This window comes from Cnephaeus nilssonii, assembly GCF_951640355.1.
Source record: "Cnephaeus nilssonii genome assembly, chromosome: 4".
Taxonomy (NCBI): Eukaryota; Metazoa; Chordata; class Mammalia; order Chiroptera; family Vespertilionidae; genus Cnephaeus; species Cnephaeus nilssonii.
This window is the reverse complement of record NC_137075.1, coordinates 50724638-50744091: the sequence shown is the minus strand read 5'-3', so window position 1 is coordinate 50744091 and position 19454 is coordinate 50724638. Positions and strand designations below refer to the sequence as shown.

Genomic DNA, 19454 nt, shown 5'->3' with positions numbered 1-19454 from the left:
GCTTAATTATTGCATAGCTTTTTCTATCTTTGTGAGGGGAAAATGTACTGTTCAGATGTCCCTGTCAAACTTCCCCTGAATTATAAGGCTATGTTCTTGAACCTCACTGAAGATTTAGAAGAAAGTATTCTTTCTGTACAGGAGTCCTTACTTGATGTAAGTATAAAATATTTGTTATTTCCCCCCCCTGTATAATGTGTGGGCATAGTCTTTTTCCTTAAAGCAGTGATGCATAATTATAGCCATAACAGGTTAGACTATTTTAAAAGACCTCATAGATGTTTTTTTTCTTCTTAGTAAATTTTGTGTTTGTAAAATCACTTTATTTTTCACTTGAGGCTCACAGGTAATATACTAATATTTTGATATGTTCTGTTTCATTTTTAGTATTGTCTCTTTTGTGTTTCTTATTCTTTATATCTTTGGATCAACTCTGATATGGCTAACTCTCAAAATGATTTTTCAATTACCTTGCACGAGCAGGTGGCCAGTAAATCAAGGCCTGACTTATTTATATTAGTGTCAAATAAATTTTGAGATGAAGATAACTTTTCATTGAATAGAATATTTTTCTCTAATATAAAGAATATTTGTAAAGAACCAAATGAATTGAGAAAATCTTTTTATTTTAAAAGTTATCCAGTGAATATTAGAAATATACAAGGGAGTGAGGAAGTATACCCCCTTCCCACCTCACACACCTATTTTCCATTCCCAAGTTTGATTTCACCAAAACTAACAATTGGAGCAGACCTTTCAGACCTTAAAATATTTTTATTTAACTTTTACCATATGAATTTTGTTTATGAACATTTTTTATTATAAATGTAATTCTTAGATATGTTTTATAACTACATTTTATTTTTTATTTTAATGATAAAGTGGGAAAAATCTATCATAAGACTAAGAAATGTTTCATTTTCTTCCTCCAGGGTTTTACACAGAGTATTTAATATCTTTAAATTTTACTCATTGCATAACTTTATGGGATTGATTTATGTTCTGTGGAGTGCCTCAGTCAACTTTTTTATTTAACTGGTGCTTAATTTGAAAGAGAAGGCATTATAAACAGTCTTTTAACTATTTAGAAATATAGTATTTGAATCTGTTACAGTTATTTTGGGATTTGATAATGTATTGGGATTTGAGGAAAAACATTTACTGGTAGATACTAAAATTCAACAGATTAGACCATTCATCTCTTTATCACAGTTTATCTGGAAACTTAAATGAATTTATTCTATGTCTAGTTTTTATAGTGAGAATGCTAAAAATAAGAGTTTTCTAGAAAAAAATTGGAGATCAAAGTCCAATGCGTTTATTGTTAGTTTTCGAGTTATGCTTTTGAGAGTGCGACCTGTGGAAAACTGAATCTTACGTCTCTTTTCACTCAACAGTTGAATATTGCATATCTTTTCATCACTGGAATTAGATGGCTATCTACTAATTAATCACTCCCTAGGAGGTTTCTGTCACATTTTTAGAGCTTTTAATAAGGGCTTCTAGGCCACCTGCTTCTTTTTCTGCCGTTCTCACCACCTGGGCAAAGCCAGTCTGGCAGTTCAGATTTCCTGCAGGAAGTCTGGTTATCAAGTCCCCAAGGCCTGGTTTCTGGTAGAACAGGATTCTGAGACTCACATCTACCCTGCAATAACATAATACAGTGACTGTACCATTATTACGACGTGCTGTATTTCCAGAAAGAAGTTTTTAAGTTCTAATGCAATGTTATGTGTGTTTAAATCTAAGACCTTGGTAGAAAAAAATAAAGCCTTCTAATATAAATCCTGAACTGATCTATTCCCCTTTCCCCAAGTGAAGGTAACTGGTGTGGAATTGATGACATTATTAAATGTAGAAATTAGGGACTTCTTTGACTTCTACAGTTGAGTCCTCGTTCCAGGGCAGCTTTGGTTTGGCATCTTGTTCTGTGTCAGTGTGCTATTGACGCCGACTCTCCTGTCTCAGTTGCAGCAGTTACTCACAGACCTGCCTCATGATATGCTGGATGACGACCTGTCCTCCCCCGAGCTCCCCTCTTCGGACTGCAGTGAGGACGACACAGAGGGACGGTAAGGGCGCGGATCATTTTCACACGTGTTATTACATTCTGTAAGTGTCCATCTTTTGATTCTCTGCAGGTTATAATAATGGATGTGATTATAAAATTGTGGACTAATTCTTAAGCCTGTAGGTGAAGGTTGGAGGGAAAACATGTTCAAATCTTGGGGTTCTTTGTGATAGCTGCGTCCAAATAAATGATAGGCTCTAAATCGAAAGTGTTGATTTTTCTCAAGACCTCATCCTTCTGAGCAATTGGAGATGAACTGGAATGACCATCAGGTGCTGCCTAAATCTAAAAGTGCAAATGTGAGTATCTGGTGTGATAATGATGTTGATAAGGGTGGGACTAGATCTTAGTGCTTTTGTCTTACTCTTGTTATCTAATAGGACTATAATGAGATTCGGGATATATATATGGGAGAGAAAATCGGCAATGGCTGGGAAGAGAATCCAAGTAAGACTGAAGAGCAGCATCCTGGGTACCATCCCGAAGAAGGTGGCGATGAAGGCGGAAGGGCTTACAGTCCTCCGAGTAAATATGAACAGACTGATTTATATCACCTTCCTGAAGACTTCAGGCCATTTACCAATGGTCAGAAGCAGGAATTTAATAATCAGCCAGCCAATGTAATTAAATTTTCAGATCCTCAAAGGAATCATTTTCAGGTATTATAAGAACTTGACTTTTAAGAATTTGCTTATATGTGCCCAAACACGTGTCTATTTAAGGAATGTATATAAGTACAATGATAAGATTTATTATAAGTATAAACAATTCTGAGAGTGCATTTATTCAGGCTCATGCTGAATTAGTCATGCTGGTTTCTGTTTACAATCTAATGAAATCATGATTTTAAGTCAGAATTTTAAAATATCATAGAGGATTTATGGAGACAGTTAATTAAACATTAAGAATTAAGTTTTTCAAAGAATAACATTCCTCATTTACTGTGGTTTCAGGCTTCTACCACTTCACTATGCTTTAGTGAGAAGCTATGTTCAGGTATCTTGATATAGCTTTTTTTTTTTAATTTATTGATTTTAGAGAGAGGAACGGAGAGAGAAAGAGAGAAAGACATCAATTTGTTATTCCACTTATTTATGCATTTATTGGTTGATTCTTGTGTGTGCCCTGACCGGGGATTGAACCCACAACCTTGTCATATTGGGATGATGCTCTAACCAACTGAGCTACCTGGCCAAGGCTGATACAGTTTTAAAGCAGTAAATCTATTTATTTAATTATCATGATTTTCTAGTTCACCACGCTTATAACACATTTTAGGTCAAACACTTTAAAGCTGATAGCTGTTTTGTGATAATAATGGCAGTAGATGGGATGAATGTTAAGGAAAGAAACACTCTTTATTATTATTATTATTATTATTATTATTTTACTTAACCCTGTCAGAGTTTAATGAAGTAAGACCTTAGGATACAGTTAGCTGTTTCTTAGACTTCCTTAATGATAATGAATGCCTCATTTTGCCAGTAACTACTCTGTGTCCCCCAATGACAGGATGGTTTTTTTCTTTTCTTTTAAAGTGGTCATTTTCTCTTCTGTCTCTGTAGAATAGTATTCATTCCACAAAAGTTACTGAATATTACATATGAGGCATTGTATAACATGTTCTTGGATATTTGTATTTTTGTGTTCCCAGGATGTTGGCATCATCTAAATCATTCTTAAATATTTCTGTACAGTCTTGATAGAATTCTCGAGTGTTATTTATGTGATTGGCCCGTTATAAGCTCAAAAGTCCAATTAAGATGTGAGAAATTATATTTCACAGACTTTCAGTAAACACTGTTAAATAACAATAAGTTATTTTAAAGCAAAGATGTCTGTATAAAATTTTAATTTTACCACAATTAAGTTTTGTAACAAAATTAAGATGATTCAGGTAATTTTTGAGGAAAAGGCCAAATCCTAATTGTCAATTTCATTTATTATCTTATAATAGCAATTTGGTACACCACAAGCTCCCAGTTGTCAAGTGTTGGAACCATATACAGTGGTATATAAACCTTACCAGTCTCCTGCTCAGCAAGGCGACTCACCAACCCAGGAGATAGCAGGAGGTGACACATTTGAAGGCCTGCAACAACAATTCCTAGGAGCTAACGAAAGTATGTATCATGTTTATATTTTTTAATGATTGGAGAATTTTAAACACGTTAAGCATGTTCAAGAATTATTTCTCTTTTAAATATGGTGATTGAATTGTGGTTGGTTTTTTAAAAGAACCCTTATTGTTGGAGATATAGCTGAAGTATTTATGAATAAACTGATATGAAGTCTAGGATTTACTTCAAATAATATGGTGATGGGATTCATTGTGCTCTTTTTTTCTACCTTCTTATATATTTGAAATTTTCCATAATAAAAACAAAAGTAAAATTTTCTCAACTGTACATTTGAGTCATTGTAGTTGGTTCAGATTTTTCACTAGTTTTATATTTTTCTAACTGAAGTCTAATTTGGAAAATGAAATATAGTTTTCCCTTTATTCTAGATTTTTTGTTATATAGAAATGTAATTTAGTAAATCAGCCATTACCATCTTAATTTTTCCTTTTGATTTTTAGAATTTAAATGTAATAGACAACTCTGATATAAATTACTTTATGTTCAGAATTGAAACTGGACTCCTATCTCAGGTTTAGTCATGTGGCACTTACCAAAAATTTTTTTGGATTGTATATGTATAAATATGAAAATGAGAAAAGTAGCTATGAGAGCATATTGAGGAGATAAAACACCCAAAACCAAAAATCAAAACTTTTACTTAGACTGACCTGAATTAGTGTTGTCATATATCCAACTTGCATTGTCTACTCTTGGGCATGTGAAAAAGGTAATTGTTGTGCATGTTGAAGAACCATAGTGATTCTAGGGTGTGACAGCAAGTTTTTTGTTTGCTTGTCTTACATTTAAGAAACGGGCGGCATGGGGAGGGAGTCATGCTGGATATTGTAGGTTTCCTGGGCTACGGCCAAAGAGAAAGCTAGCCTTCAGGCTCTAGCTCCACATAGGCTCAGGCTCCAGACTCAAACTTGGGGGTGGCCTCTCTTTGTTTATGCTACTGTGGCCTGAAGAGATGAGGAAGTGGACAGTGAGTGGCAGAACTGGTTTGGGGGTGTGTCCATAAGCACCACCACAGGGGTCTGAGGTATAGATTGCTTCAGTTCCCATGGTCAGTTGGTCGTTCTGCATATATAACCTTTTATCATTTTCTTAATCTGCATTTTGTCAAGTTGATTTATTTTTTGTTTACATCAGTTACACATGTGCCTAAGTTTGACTTTTGGAAGTTAACTGAGTAACTTAATGGCAGTGCCAGATTTAGTGATTACGGCTTCCTAGAAACAGTAGTTTAAAGAGAGGACCTTGGAGAGAGGTGTGGCTTGTACACTGTGTTTACTCCTGGGCTGGCCCTCCTCTAAGGCCGAGAGAAATTTAACTTCTAACAAAGTTTTCAGTCTTCAGGTTTTTTTTTTTTGCGGGAGGAGGTAAACCATATCTCTTTTTTAAAAGAGGCCTGCTTTGTTTGCTAGCAAGTAGGAGCAGTGGTCTAGTAGAAAATGCATTCGTCATTATGTAGTTTAAGCATTGTCCTCCTGTGAATCCTCCCCCCCTTCTCCCCGCCCCCCGCAATCATTTTTAAGTGCTCCCTAATGTGACTTTAATCACTTGTGAAAGAAGTCCTCAAAATCCTTTATTAATCTATTCATTACTTTATTAATTCAGCAGTTTTGTGCCAGCATAAACATGAATACTATGTAATCCCCACTCCTGCTTATAATAAAATATTTTGAGGAGGATATCTAGAAATTTTTTTTTAAAAAAATGGTTTAATAGAAGCTGATGTACTTAATTTTCAATTTTATGAGATCATAGAACTGTATGCTATTGAAATTTGTGTCAATGTAAGAAACGTCCAAACCTGTAGATAATTTTTATGAGTTTATTTGAGCCAACTGATGGCACTGCTGGGGAACTTATGCTCCGAGAATGGCAGCTTTGCAGCTTATTTTATGCATTAAAATCAAAGGAGAAGATGTAAGGGAGGTGGATGAAATCCATTGCTGGTAGGTTAAGGGGTTGGGAGAAAACATAGCAGGAAAAACACTAGCATTGGATAAGAGGCAAGATGGAGAAACACCTACTTTTACCTTGGTGGGTAAGGGGTAGTTAAATTTACAGCACATAGAGATGGCCTATGGAGAGAACAAGATAGCAATAAGGGGTTTTATGGTCTTGTGATCTGGTGCCTGCACTTGTGCCTTTGAGGGGTAGGAAAGGAAAATTACTTTGTTATTTCAAAGCCCTGTATCAGAACAATGGGCAGGGTTTCCTTAAGGTAAAGATTGGCCTCTGCCCATGATGCCGTAGACCTGGGATGTGACCACCCAGTTAAGATGTGACCAGATCATCTGTGGGGTTACTTTTGGTCACAGAGCTTGTCAGCCTGCCATATGTTCCCCTGAGCTTGTCGGGTTTATTGCATAGCCTGACACATTTTCGTTCACATTCGTATGTATTTATTTTTAATTAGCCAAAATGGTAGTGATGAAGAGTTATACTCTATAAACTAGTGACATTTCAAACTTTTCTGGCAGTGAGCACAGTAAGAAGTACATTTTGTACACTGTGATGGGGTCTACAATACTTATCTAGATAAATAAGTGTATGTAACTAAAACATACGTTCCGCAAAATCACAAAATAGTACTCATTTGTACTACATGATGGACTCTGATATGCATATGGACTCATATGGACTCTATAGAGTCATATGGACTCTATTATAGTCTATATTTTTTATTTCTTTAAGAAATGCTAGCCACAGTTCACCAAATTGTTTTCATGATACTCTGATGAGTAGTACCCACAGTTTGGGGAAACACTGCCCTAAATGACCACAGATTTATATTTTGGTATGCTTTTATCTAATAAATTATCTTTCATTCCAAATCAGGTTCTGCAGAAAATATGCAGATCATTCAACTTCAGGTTCTTAACAAAGCAAAAGAGAGACACCTGGACAATTTAGTTGAAAAGTTAAATGAAAGTGAGCGTCAAATCAGGTATCTGAATCACCAGCTTCTGATAATCAAAGGTAAGATGACAGCTGTCATTTATGAGGTATGCTAGAGCTTAGATGTCTTGTCTCCAGGATACTCATTTTAAATATGAAGCTTAGCGAGTTGACGGATTTGGTCAGAGGGATCATAGTGAGTCCGTCAGAATGAATCAGAACCCAGGACTTTGACACCTTTCTTTGGATCACTTCTCTCCAGAGCATACTCTTTTGAGGTCCTCATTTTCTCTCACTTCTTCCTCCTCTTCTTTCTGTTAGGCTATTAGAATAAGTGAACCTTATTTAACTATGCTGATAGCATTCTGTCCTAAAAATTTGTTGATGAATTTATCTTGGATGAAGTGTTACAATACCCAGTGAGACTTGTGATTAGTTTGCAAGATATTTTCTGAGCCTACAAATTAGCATCATGTTTTAATCCAAGGAAGAGACAGTGACCCTGAACTCCTTCAGGTGTGCCAAGGAGAAAATGGAGCCACACATGGGAGAAGCACACAGAGTAAATACAGATTCAAATTCTAATTGCTTACTCTTTGTACTTTCTGTAGTTTTGGTCCATGTTGAACTTTTCATTTATAGAATAATTTTGTGACTGCACTCCAGCTCATTTCAAACTTAATTGATAGCGATAAAGGTATCTTTCTATAGTGATCATAAATTTTATTTTGAGAGAAGAATTTGTAGGCTATCATATAAAGTATGTGGGAAGAATTTCAGATTAGGTGAATTTAAGAGTTCATTGCAAGTATGTATAAAATGTAATTCGTCTTCAGATTCCTTTTCAAAAAAATTTTTTTTATTAATTTCAGAGAGGAAGGGAGATGGAGAGAGAGAGAGAAATACCAGTGATGAGAGAGAATCATCGATAGGCTGCCTCCTGCATGCCCCACACTGGGAATCGAACCATGACCTTCTGGTTTATAGGTTGATTCTCAACCACTGAGCCATGCCGGCTGGGCCCTCAGATTTCTTTTCTGATTAACGGTTTTGTCACATCTGTGTAGCTTCTCAAATAAATAGAAGCTGACGTAATTGTTAGGAAATCTTTCGGTCCCCAAAGGGATACAATCAGATTTTTGAAGGAAGAGGTTCTGGTTCTCTAAATTTTTTTGGTGTCACTCAGGCATTCTTTTTTGGAACTTTTCTCTAAATCAGCTAAAGTTCATTATCTGTATTAAATTGAATGCAACAACTTTTATATATGATATAGATCTGATATTTGATAGAGATTGTGACAATTGGGGTCCCTTCACAGTAACATATTATTCCTGTAAACATTTTTAATGTCCTAGATGAAAAGGATGGTTTGGCCCTCAGCCTTCGAGAATCACAGAAACTCTTTCAGAATGGAAAAGAAAGAGAGATACAGCTTGAAGCACAAATCAAAGCACTGGAGACCCAAATACAGGCATTAAAAGTCAAGGAAGAACAGGTAAATATTTTAACAATTGATGAAAAATGTAGTTACTTAACTTTTGGTATGGTAGGACTAATTTAGTTTATATTTTCTTCCACCATAAGCCTGCTATTCTTTTCCTTACTCTGGAGGCATGGTGCTCCCATCCACCCAGCCATCTATACGTCAGACATCAGGAAGAAACCCCAGCTTCTCTGTTCCCCTTCATCTGCTACATTCTGTTGAGTCTCCTCATTTCTGTTCACAAGTCCTGAATTTGGGATTTTATCTATTGCAAAAGTCTCTTACGAGTCTCTATTCTTTTATCCCTTCTCCAAATTCTTTCTTATGGCCATGCGGTTAATCTTTCTAAAGTACAGTTCCGATTATGTCTTTCCCTTGCCTGTCTCTTCTCTAACTCTCACATTCAAGTCTGTTTATTGTTTTAGATACTTGTACATGGACAAAACTTTCCACAGCACACTGCTATTTGATTACCAAGCCCCTGCTCACAGGTTTTCTTTTCCCAAGTCTCCTCTGCTTTCCTCCCCAAACAAACACCAAGCAATTCTCAGACACAAGCTGGGCGTCCAGGAATTCATCAATTCTGACACTGTCTGCACCATCTTTAGATGCCAGTTGTAATCCGAGGTTGTTACCTGTACTTCTGACTGTCTGGCTGTAAATCAGTGGTTCCCTCGACCCCCTCTTTGGATCCCATTAATTGTCTAGAGAGGCTCACAGAACTCAGAAAAACATTTTACTTACTAGAGCATCCTATATAACAAAAGCCTAATATGCAAATCGACCGAACTGCAGAACGACTGGTCGGCAGGGAGCGGGGCTGGTGAGCGGGCGGCGCCAGGCCAGCCAAGGCAGGTTCCAGCGGGCAGAGAGAGGGGATGGCGATCGGGGAGCGGCGGCAGCAGAGGGGCAATTGAGGAGTGGGGCCGGCTGCCCGGTTGGCCCGCTGGTTGCTTCCTACAGGGGGAGGCCAGACTGTGGCTTAGGCCTGCTCCCTATAGAGAGCGGGCCTAAGCCGTCAGTTGGATATCCCCCGAGGGCTCCCAGACTCAGAGGGTGCAGACCAGGCTGAGGGACCCCCCGCCACCCCGTGCACGAATTTTTGTGCACCAGGCCTCTAGTTGGTTTATTATAAAAGGATATATAACTCAGGAACAGCCAGGGGAAGAGAGGCATGGAGCAGGGTATGGGAAAAGGACATGGAGCTTTCGTGCCCTCTTGAGTACACCCTCCCTGCATCTCCACATGTCCACCACCCCAGAAGCTCTGAGGACCCTATCTGATTGGGTTTTTATGGAGACTTCATTGCCTCGCATGGTTGATTAAAATCAGCCACCTACGATTAATTCAACCTCTAGCCCCTCTCCCCACCTTGGAGGTCAGGGGATGGGACTGAAAGTTCCAACACAACCAGCCCCATCCTCAGTTGAAAAGTCAACCTCATTCACGCAACAAGAGACATTTTATCACTCTCAATACTTAGGAAATGCCAGGGTTTTGGGAGCTGTGAGCCAGGGATTGCAGATGAGGACCAAATACCTTGGTCATTTGAATGACCAAATATATATTTCTTAGAAATCACAATATTGCAGTAGGTTATTTGTATTTAAAAAAGTTTTGAAAACTGATAAAGTTATTAGATTAAAAAGTTGAATTTCTTTTTATGTAGTAAAAGGTTATAACTTTGTAATCTTCTGAATTAGAAATTGCATTTACCAGAAATAAAGTAGCATAAATACAAGAATAAAATAAAAAAAACCTGACAGGATCACCAGGTGTTTTGGTTTCCTATTGCTGTTATAACAGAATACCAAAAACATAGTGGTTTAAAACAACACAAATTATTATCTTACAGTTCCAGAGGTCCGACGTCTGACATGGGTTTCACGGGGCTAAAAGTAAGGTGTGACTAGGGCTGTGTTGCTTTTTGGAGGCTCTATGGTATTAGCGGTAGGGAGATCTCCTCGTCCCCACCAGTTGCTGGGGGAAGTGGGCTTCTTGGGGTGCCACTGGAATAAGAATTTCCGGAGGTCCTCATGGGAAGCTGAGATATTGTAGAAAGCTTTATTTCTGTGGGGTTACACCCCTGAGTTTCCAAGGTCCCATTTCCCTCTGTCCCGTCATAGAAGAAGTGTAGCTGTGACTCCAGTAGGGCTAGAATTAAAGCCATTGCCCAGAGTTTCCATCCCATGTTGGAGCAGCGTCCGGTCCAGCATTAAACCAGCTTAGTTTGTGTTCCCAGCTGCAGTCCAGCAGTCCATTGCATATGGGGTCCCCAGGGCCACATGGCTATGGAGGGAACATGGGCAGGAGCAAAGCCAAAGGGACCAGAGAGCCAAGAGCCAAGACAGAGAGCTCTGGGGATTATGTATTCCCAAATGTTTGCGGGCTTGCAGTAGCCCTGCCTCCTTTGTCCAGTGATTTCTGTTCCCAGGTTTGACTGATGGCACCTTCCCTAGGTCACCCCAACTTCACTGCCCATGTGCCCATCTTCCCTTTGTTCAGTCCCTTCCTCCAGTAATCTGCAGGGAACGGGCCAGCAGTTCCCTGGGGAGTGTGAAGTGGCAGCTTCCTGGTGAAGCTGCCCAGATGACAGGTCTGTAATGTCTGGCCTCCCTTTGCCTTCTTTGCCATTATGAATAACTAGCTAATTACAACAGTATTAGTGGGAGAATCCATTTTCTTGCTTTTTCTAGCCTTGAGAGGCTACATGCAAAGGGTTTATGGCCCATTTCCATCCTCAGAGCCAGAGGTCACTGGTTCTGACCTTTCTGCCTCAGTTTTCCTCATGTAAGGACCATGTGGATACATTAGGCCCAGCCAGATAATCCGGGACAATCTCCTTATTTTAAGGCCATCAGTTTAGCAACTTCAGTTCAGTCCGCAACCTCAATTTTCTCTTGCCGTGTAACATACGGTATTCATAAGTTTCAGGAATTAGGACACGGACATCTTTTGGGAGCCAGTATTTAGCTTACCAGTATTTTGTAACTGTATAATTATAGCTTTCAAAACCGTGTTTTTAGTAAGTGGCCATTGACAAGTTTCATCAGTCTTTCAAGAAACAGTTGTCATTTTTCTGTGACCTAACAATCGATTGCCCCCCACACTTGGCTCACAGAGCAATGCAAACTGCACTGGGACCGTGTAGTAGCCGCAGGTTCCTTGTCTGGTACCCACATTGTCATCTCGGGTAATTCTAGTTTTTTTTTCTCCTCAGTGAATAATGTTTGCAGCCCCTATGGGCCTGGTGGGTCCCAGACAGGGAAATCTTAAGGAACCAGAGCCACCATGGGGAGACCCTTCTCTCCTGTCATTAAAGCATGGTTGATTTTGGGAGTTAACATTTATAAAGAGAGCACAGAATCACATACCATAAACGTGGCTGTCGTGTGTCTGCTAGATGATTAAGAAGTCCAGGACGACGGAAATGGCCCTGGAAAGCCTGAAGCAGCAGCTGCTGGACCTGCATCACTCCGAGTCCCTCCAGCGCGCCCGGGAGCAGCACGAGAGCATCGTGGCGGGCCTTACCAACAAGTACGAGGAGCAAGTGCTGTCCTTACAAAACAAGTTGGATGCTACGGTGGCTGCTCTTAAGGAACAGGTTGGGATGATTTCAAATGAGCAGCTGTTATCAATAAGCAAAACCGTTCTGTCGTGTAACTGACATTTTGTGGTTCTTCATATAGAAACTAGAGGTTCTTCATATAGAAACTAGACTCGTGCAATAGGCCTTCCTTCCCCTGGCTGCTGGCACCGGTTTTCCTCCGGCACCCGGAACCCAGGTCTTCGCTCTGGCCGGAGTCTTCGCTCTGGCCGGAGCCTTCAGTCTGCATTCCAGCCGGAGCGCCACTCCTGTAGCTCCCTCCACCCCCCGCCCTCCCCCTCATAGCAGGTGACCCGCCCCGCCCGGCCGCTCCACGCCTGCATGCGTGCTGCCCAGAGGCCTGGAGCGGCTGGGCGGCGGGGCTGCCTCCATCTTTGTTGGGGTAATTTGCATACTCACTCCTGATTGGCTCGTGGGCATCGCAAAGTGACGGTCAATTTGCATGTTTCTCTTTTATTAGTATAGATTCTGGATGTTTGCAGTAGGTTTTTTTATTGTAAGTAAAATTTTAAAGACAAAGATTTTTTATTTATGCATACTCCCTAAGGCAGGCATGATTTTGGAAACCCTTCCTGTGGTAGGATGGATTCTCACAGTGCTAGTCATTTACTTGTAGAGTATTTATACATATTGTCCTGGAATAAATCCAGACTGGAAGGAATGAGTGTGCTGGGAGACGACGTGCACTTGAGGGCTGGTCCTGGGAGCTTAAGAACTAGAACACCTTTCTCGGGTCTCCCAGCATTTGGTAAGCAGCCCATCATTAAGATTGTCTAGAAATGGTTCTTGAGAGAAGAGTTCATTTTGAGAATAGCATAATCAACGAGGGAAGGTAGTCCGATCTAAAATTATTGAGGTTTGAGACTTGAGCCTATTTCAGTTTTTATTACTTTAGCCCCAAAGGGAATAGGATGTTGTAAGCTGATGGTGAGTCAGGTTGCTTGAGCTCCAAAACTCAAGGTAATCATTTCAGTGAATAAAACTTCAGAGCGCATTTTCCTTAATGCAGTTTCAGAACTAATTTAACTCAAAGGAAGAGAAGAAGAAAAATAAGATGTGAAGGTATGGAAAATTCCACTACACTTAAAATTCATTCTGATTTGGGTTTTTATTTCTTATTTATACAGCTGACTCTAACATTTTCCATTATTTAGATAGAGCTATATAAGATGCATTATTGGCAATAATAATTGTTTGTATACCATTTTATTTTAGTTTTATGTACATTTACATGAGTTTTTATTATGTTCATTTTCCTAAATATGTTTTTATTCTTTTTATAGAGAAACTTATTATGAATTTGACCAGTGTGGAGCATATATAGGGGTGGGGAAAGACAAATGCTATGTCAAATTATTGAAAATTTACTTTATATAATATATAAACAAATGGAATTTGAAATATAGTTTTGTTAACTTTGGCTGTGTGTGGGGAATAGCATTAAGGTTAGACATGGAGAATGGTCCTCCTTGGATGATGAGAGGAGTGGAATCTGGCGGCTTTTGCATCGTGGGTTACTTGAGGATGTCTCCATTCTCTGCTGCCTTAGGCACAGTTACAGGGAGGGCTGAGAGAACTCCTGTGTGTTCAGCTCCTGAGCCCAGTCCATCCTCGATTCTCTGACCCCGTCCATAGAGGAACCTTAGACTGGAGCAGAGAACAAAGTCTTGACTCTGCTGAATGGGCTTCAGACCCTTGAACCATACACTGAAGGTGCTGATTAAGGTGTTTTTTCCTTGGTTACATTCTGTGACTGTTTTGTTGTTATTCTTTTTTTTTTTTAATATATATTTTATTGATTTTAGAGAGGAAGGAAGAGGGAGAGATAGATAGAAACATCAATGATGAGAGAGAATCATCGATTGGCTGCCTCCTGCACGCCCCCCACTGGGGATCGAGCCTGCAACCCAGGCAAGTGCCCTTGGCTGGAATCGAACCTGGGACCTTTCAGTCCGCAGGCTGACGCTCCATCCATTGAGCCAAACCAGCTAGGGCTTGTTGTTGTTCTTAAATAGCATAGCACAGCACAGCACGGATATAGGCCTTTGTGTTTTGCAAAGTGCTGATTCCAAAGTGCTTCTCGTTGTTTCTTTCTGGGAGTGTTTCATTATGGTGCCCCTTTGTGCTCTCCATTTGCTCTCAGTTGCCTCAGTAGTATTTTTAATGAAAGGTCAGTCTATATTATTTCAGAATCTAAATTGACTCAAGAGGTGCTGTAAAAATCCACCAGGAGCAAGGGCGATGCCTGCCTGTCATCTGAAAATGCATTGAGTCTGTTCCACACGGAGAGGGTCGATGTAGATTTTCTTACATAACTGGTAGCCATACGTACATACTGCATTTTACCCCTTGCCTGCTTTTTCTTCATAAGAGTTATTAAAGAGGAAGCTGTATTTTATTTCCCTTTCGGGTGAACATTTATCTGCTACACTCTATTCAGCAGATTGCAAAGAAAAGTAAAACAAGTCTTAGAAAGTAAGTAGCAAGGAACAAATAACTGGATAATTCAGTAAATGAACTTGAATACGTTCGCCAGTGTCTGGGTTCTGAGCAGCTCTCATGTAGTTTACCCATGACTCTGCCCATGTACTGTGTGTTTGACGTGCACAGTGTTGACAGAGTAGATGCTCACGCAGAGTAAGTATTCCTGGTTAGAGCGATTCTTACCCTGGCATCCTCTAAGGCAGTCGGGACTCGGCCCCGGGACATCGATGAATCCTCTGAAACTGGGGAGGAGTTTCTTTTGGGTGTGAGCATATGCAGTTTTTTTTAGAAGACCCGGGAGCTTCTTCAGATTTTTCTCCCTTGCAGAAGTTTAAAAATCACCGCTTTATGAAAAACACATTCTTGCTGGGAAGTGACTGCAGTTGTAGATTAATTACATTATTTCACCTGTTTAGCAAACCTTTATTGAACAACAGCTAAACATCAGGATGTAAACTAGCTTGATGTATATTTAAATATATTTTGAAAGACAAAATCCAACACGGTGATTGCCTAACTTAGCCATCCATGGTACAGTGGGCTTTCTTTTTTTAATTTATTTTTTTATTGTCTAAAGTTTTACATATGTTTCCTTTTTCCCCGATTGACCCCCCCCCACCCCCGAGCCATTCCCACCCCAGGCAAGCCCCCACCACCCCAGTGTCTGTGTCCATTGGGTATGCTAATATGTATGCATACAAGTCCTTTGGTTGCTCTCTAACCTCCCCCTCCCCTGCCATTTGTCTCTGGCTCTATTTTTGTTCCTCAGTTTATGATCATCATATCCCACATATGACAGTTGGGCTTTCTAAAAATGTCTCTGTAACTAGTATATTTTGAGAAATACATGGCTTGTGAAATTATAGTGTTAATTTACTGTTGTCTTTCAGCCACCAGCTTTTCTGGGTGGGAAGGACTGTACACAGTCACAGCACATTGTAACAGTTCTCTTTACTTTGGCTGAGCTTCTCTAGGTTCCCCGCGTGACAGAGAAGATGAGAGCAGACGAGCTGCTCGGAGCTCGGAGTGTTTCTCTGCGACAGAACTCGCTTCTGGCCAGCTGTCTCCCAGATTCTCTCCTCTACCCTGCCTCTGTGTCTCTAGTGCACGGCAGTGTCACGTCCTAGAACCTCTGGTTGTCTCTCCAAGTACGCCTCCCATTGGTGGACGTGTCACGGGAAGATCTCCATCTCCTTGAGGGTCTAAAACCTTTTTTCATTCTGATCTTGAAATCTTCAGCTTTCAGTATAGATTTCTGTGTCATGATTTTCACGTGATCCCTTTCCTACCTTTCTTTTAACGTTATATTAAATTTAAACTCATTCATTGGCTGAGCGACTCTCACAGATGTGTGTGTGTGTGTGTGTGTGTGTGTGAGTGTGTGTGTGTGTCCTAATCCTTATTTTGGCTGTGCCATAGAAATCTGTTCAATTTTATTTGCTTCCATGGGCTCAGCGATTATTACTCTTTTTATGACCCCACTTGTCTCGTTCAGTCTTAAAAGATGTCTGTCTTTGTCTTGAATTGAGTGTTCTCATCACTCAAGCTAATCATGGAAAAGATGGAGCCATTCATTTTGTGTTATTTGTTTTCGGTGTTTAAGTTGCACAGTTTATGAGTGTAATCTGTTTTCCTGAACATGTCAACAGGAAACAGCATGATTTAATTGATTGATGCGTGTAGTCAAATTATCGCCATGGTCTGCCTTTTGTTTACAATTTTTTTCATATCTACCTTTTAAACACACACACACACACACACACACACACAAAACACCCCAGTTTGCAGTCTCTTGTAAATCTCTTATGACCTCCCCAGCTCGTAAACGTTAGTTGTCTCCCCACCCCCTCTTGCACACATGTTCACACTGTCATTGACTCCAGGGCGCTCACTGTGCTTGCCCTGGTACTCCAGTGCGTGAGAGCCCTGCTTTCCGAGCTGGCCTGGGGATCGGCAGCGTGGCCAAGAGGCTGGCAGAGTTGGATAAACACGGACAGTTTCCAGGAGCTCCATTTTGCCCACAAATTCAGAAGAAAAAATTTAACGCAGAAATGGCTACATTGTGAACTAGAACACAAAGTTCACATGAATTAAGCCAAAACAGGAGACTTCAGAGTCCCTTTCCTCTGCTTAAGGGCACTGTCAGTATCCTTATGGGGTGTGCTTTGGGGTGGTATCCTTAGGGCATTATTAGGCGTTTGGTTTTCCTATGGATCAGGCCCCCAATGCTTTCTTTCTGCTCTAAAGCCCTTTCTTGGTTTTCCTCTTTCTATTCATTTCTTCAGGCTTTTCCCGGGAACTTTAGCCAGTTTACCTCTCCGCCTTTCTCATGCTCCGTTGGCTTGGAATTCAGCCTGTAAAGCCCTTTTTGAATGAAAGGTGATGATTTCCCCTACAGGGGCTCGGCACTCCCGTGACTCACTACTCCCAAATACATTTATTTTTTTTTGAAGAAACTTGAATACATTGTGTACATGCTCTATATTTAAACATCCCCATACAGGTATACACATTCATCCTGTTTGTTGTTCTTTGTCATTTATTTTTAAGTTGGTTTTTTTGTTTTGTTTGTTTTTTTGTAGTAAATACTATGTGTAAGGCACTGCTTAGGCACCTGCAAGGAGACTTTGAAGAGAAATAAGACATGTAAGAGGTAGAAGGAAAAACATGAGGAACAGATCAAGTTTAGAAGACGTTCAGAAAACGGAGAGATTATTTTTGGCTGCTCAGAACTGAATGAGCTTTTGGATGCCCAGAGTCGAGCGAGGCTCTGTGTGTTTATCTGTGTCCTTGCTGTCTTGGGATAGAAACTCCATGCTTCGGAGTCAGAGTGGCCTGCCTGTGTCTACGGACACTTACACTGGCAAATAGGAACGCACTGCCTTTCCTTTGGCCTGTATAGGACCTAGTTCTAGGACAGCAGCATCTTGTGAATGTAGAGCAGAAGGCACTTTAGAAATCATGGAATTCAACCTTTGTTAGTGAAATTCCAAAAGAAAAAACAGACTGAGGAGTTGATGACTCACCCAAGATCGCATGACTTGGTTCACCTGACTCCCAGCCCCGTGCACTTACCCTTGTAGAAGAGGTGATGTTGCCATGTGATGATTTTATAGTTGACTTAAAACCCAGTCATGAATGACAATTGATAGTTTAATACTTAATAACGGATCATAAAAATGACTTCTTGAACACTTTTTCTATTTAGGAAGACATTTGCTGTCATTTGAAAGATAAGGTGAAACAACTGGAAAGGAATCAAGAAGCAACCAAATTAGAAAAGACGGAGATCATTAACAGATTATCCAGAAGTCTAGAAGAGAGTCAAACGCAGTGTGCCAACTTATTGCACTCAGGTGGGTGTCTGAGGCACTGTGGTCTCCCCGAAGGCTGGGATACTATGCAGAGAGGACATAGGAGCCTTGAATGATAAAGACCCAGAAAAGACAAACAAGATCATTGGTGACAATTATTTATTTATTTTTATTATTTATTTATTTATTTTTAAAAATACATTTTATTGATTTTTTTTTACAGAGAGGAAGGGAGAGGGATAGAGAGTTAGAAACATCCATGAGAGAGAAACATCGATCAGCTGCCTCCTGCACGCCCCCTACTGGGGATGTGCCTGCAACCAAGGTACATGCCCTTGACCAGAATCGAACCTGGGACCCTTCAGTCTGCAGGTTGACGCTCTATCCACTGAGCCAAACCGGTTAGGGCTGGTGACAGTTTTTTAAACATCATTATTATACATGTGTCAGAGCTAGTGCATATTTAGTACTAGTAGATAATTTGGAAAACACAGATAATATAAGGTAGAAAATAAAAATAACCAATAATTCTACTGCACAGAGGTAACTGCAGTAGACATTTGAATGTCTTTCCTTCAAGTGAAATGAAGGCCACACACATAGACAATTCCCTGCTTTTGAAAATGTACCAAAGCTGAATGTTCAAAAATTGAATAATAAATTACATGTTATAATGTAGATTCTATCTCTGAAAGCTAAAAATGATATGAAATCCTGTTATATTTTGCTGTTTAGAATTTATCACTGATCATGTAGTTCTGTCATTTTGTATAACTTTTTAAATTATTTTCCCTCTCACAATGGAATATAGCCACTTACCTGGTCAATTGAAGCCAGTGATGCTTTTTTTTTTTTTTTTTTAATCAATCCTCACCCAATTTTTCCATTGATTTTTAGAGAGAGTGGAAGGGAGAGGGAAAGACAGAAACACATCGGTTGGTTACCTCTGGCCTGGGCCCTGGTCAGAAGCCTCCTACACGCTCCAAACTGGAGATCGAACCCGCAACCTGGGCATGTGCCCCGACTGGGAATTGAACAGTGACCTCCTGGTTTATAGGTCAATGTTCAACCACTGAACCACACCAGGCAGGCTCCATTGATTTTTATAGAGTGGAAGGGAAGGAGGGATGGGAGAGAGAGAGAGAGAGAAAGAAACATTGATGTGAGAGAGACACATTGATTGGTTGCCTCCTGCACGTGCCCAGAGGTGGGGGCAAGGGGTAAGAGGGGGACCAGGGATCGAACCTGCAACCCATTATGTGCCCTTGATCCGATTTCGAACTCATGTCCCTTTGGTGCAGGGACAGACACTATAGCCACTGAGCACACCATCCAGGGCTGTCATGCTTAAGATTTCTCCTATGTTCTCCATGCTATTAAGTTTGAGAATATGTTTCCTATCATTAGTTTCAGCAGTCTTTTGATTTCCTATTTATTTTTATAAAATGATATTAGAGTAAAA

At 40.1% G+C, this 19454-nt stretch overlaps 1 protein-coding gene across 6 annotated transcripts in view; it reads left to right on the top strand.

The window, feature by feature from the left end:
* The window catches only part of CEP152 (centrosomal protein 152), a 91956-nt gene that overhangs the window by 15398 nt on the left and 57104 nt on the right, over positions 1 to 19454 (top strand). For 3 of the 6 annotated variants that reach the window (XM_079768670.1, XM_079768666.1, XM_079768667.1), the window contains exons 3-10: positions 1969 to 2072; positions 2298 to 2370; positions 2452 to 2730; positions 4029 to 4194; positions 7045 to 7185; positions 8460 to 8599; positions 11991 to 12191; positions 17887 to 18034. In XM_079768670.1, the coding sequence (XP_079624796.1) occupies positions 1969 to 2072; positions 2298 to 2370; positions 2452 to 2730; positions 4029 to 4194; positions 7045 to 7185; positions 8460 to 8599; positions 11991 to 12191; positions 17887 to 18034 (1252 nt within the window). Of the gene's footprint in view, positions 1 to 1968; positions 2113 to 2244; positions 2371 to 2451; positions 2731 to 4028; positions 4195 to 7044; positions 7186 to 8459; positions 8600 to 11990; positions 12192 to 17886; positions 18035 to 19454 lie in introns of those variants that run through there. The other 3 variants (XM_079768668.1, XM_079768669.1, XM_079768671.1) reach the window with 2 other exon arrangements.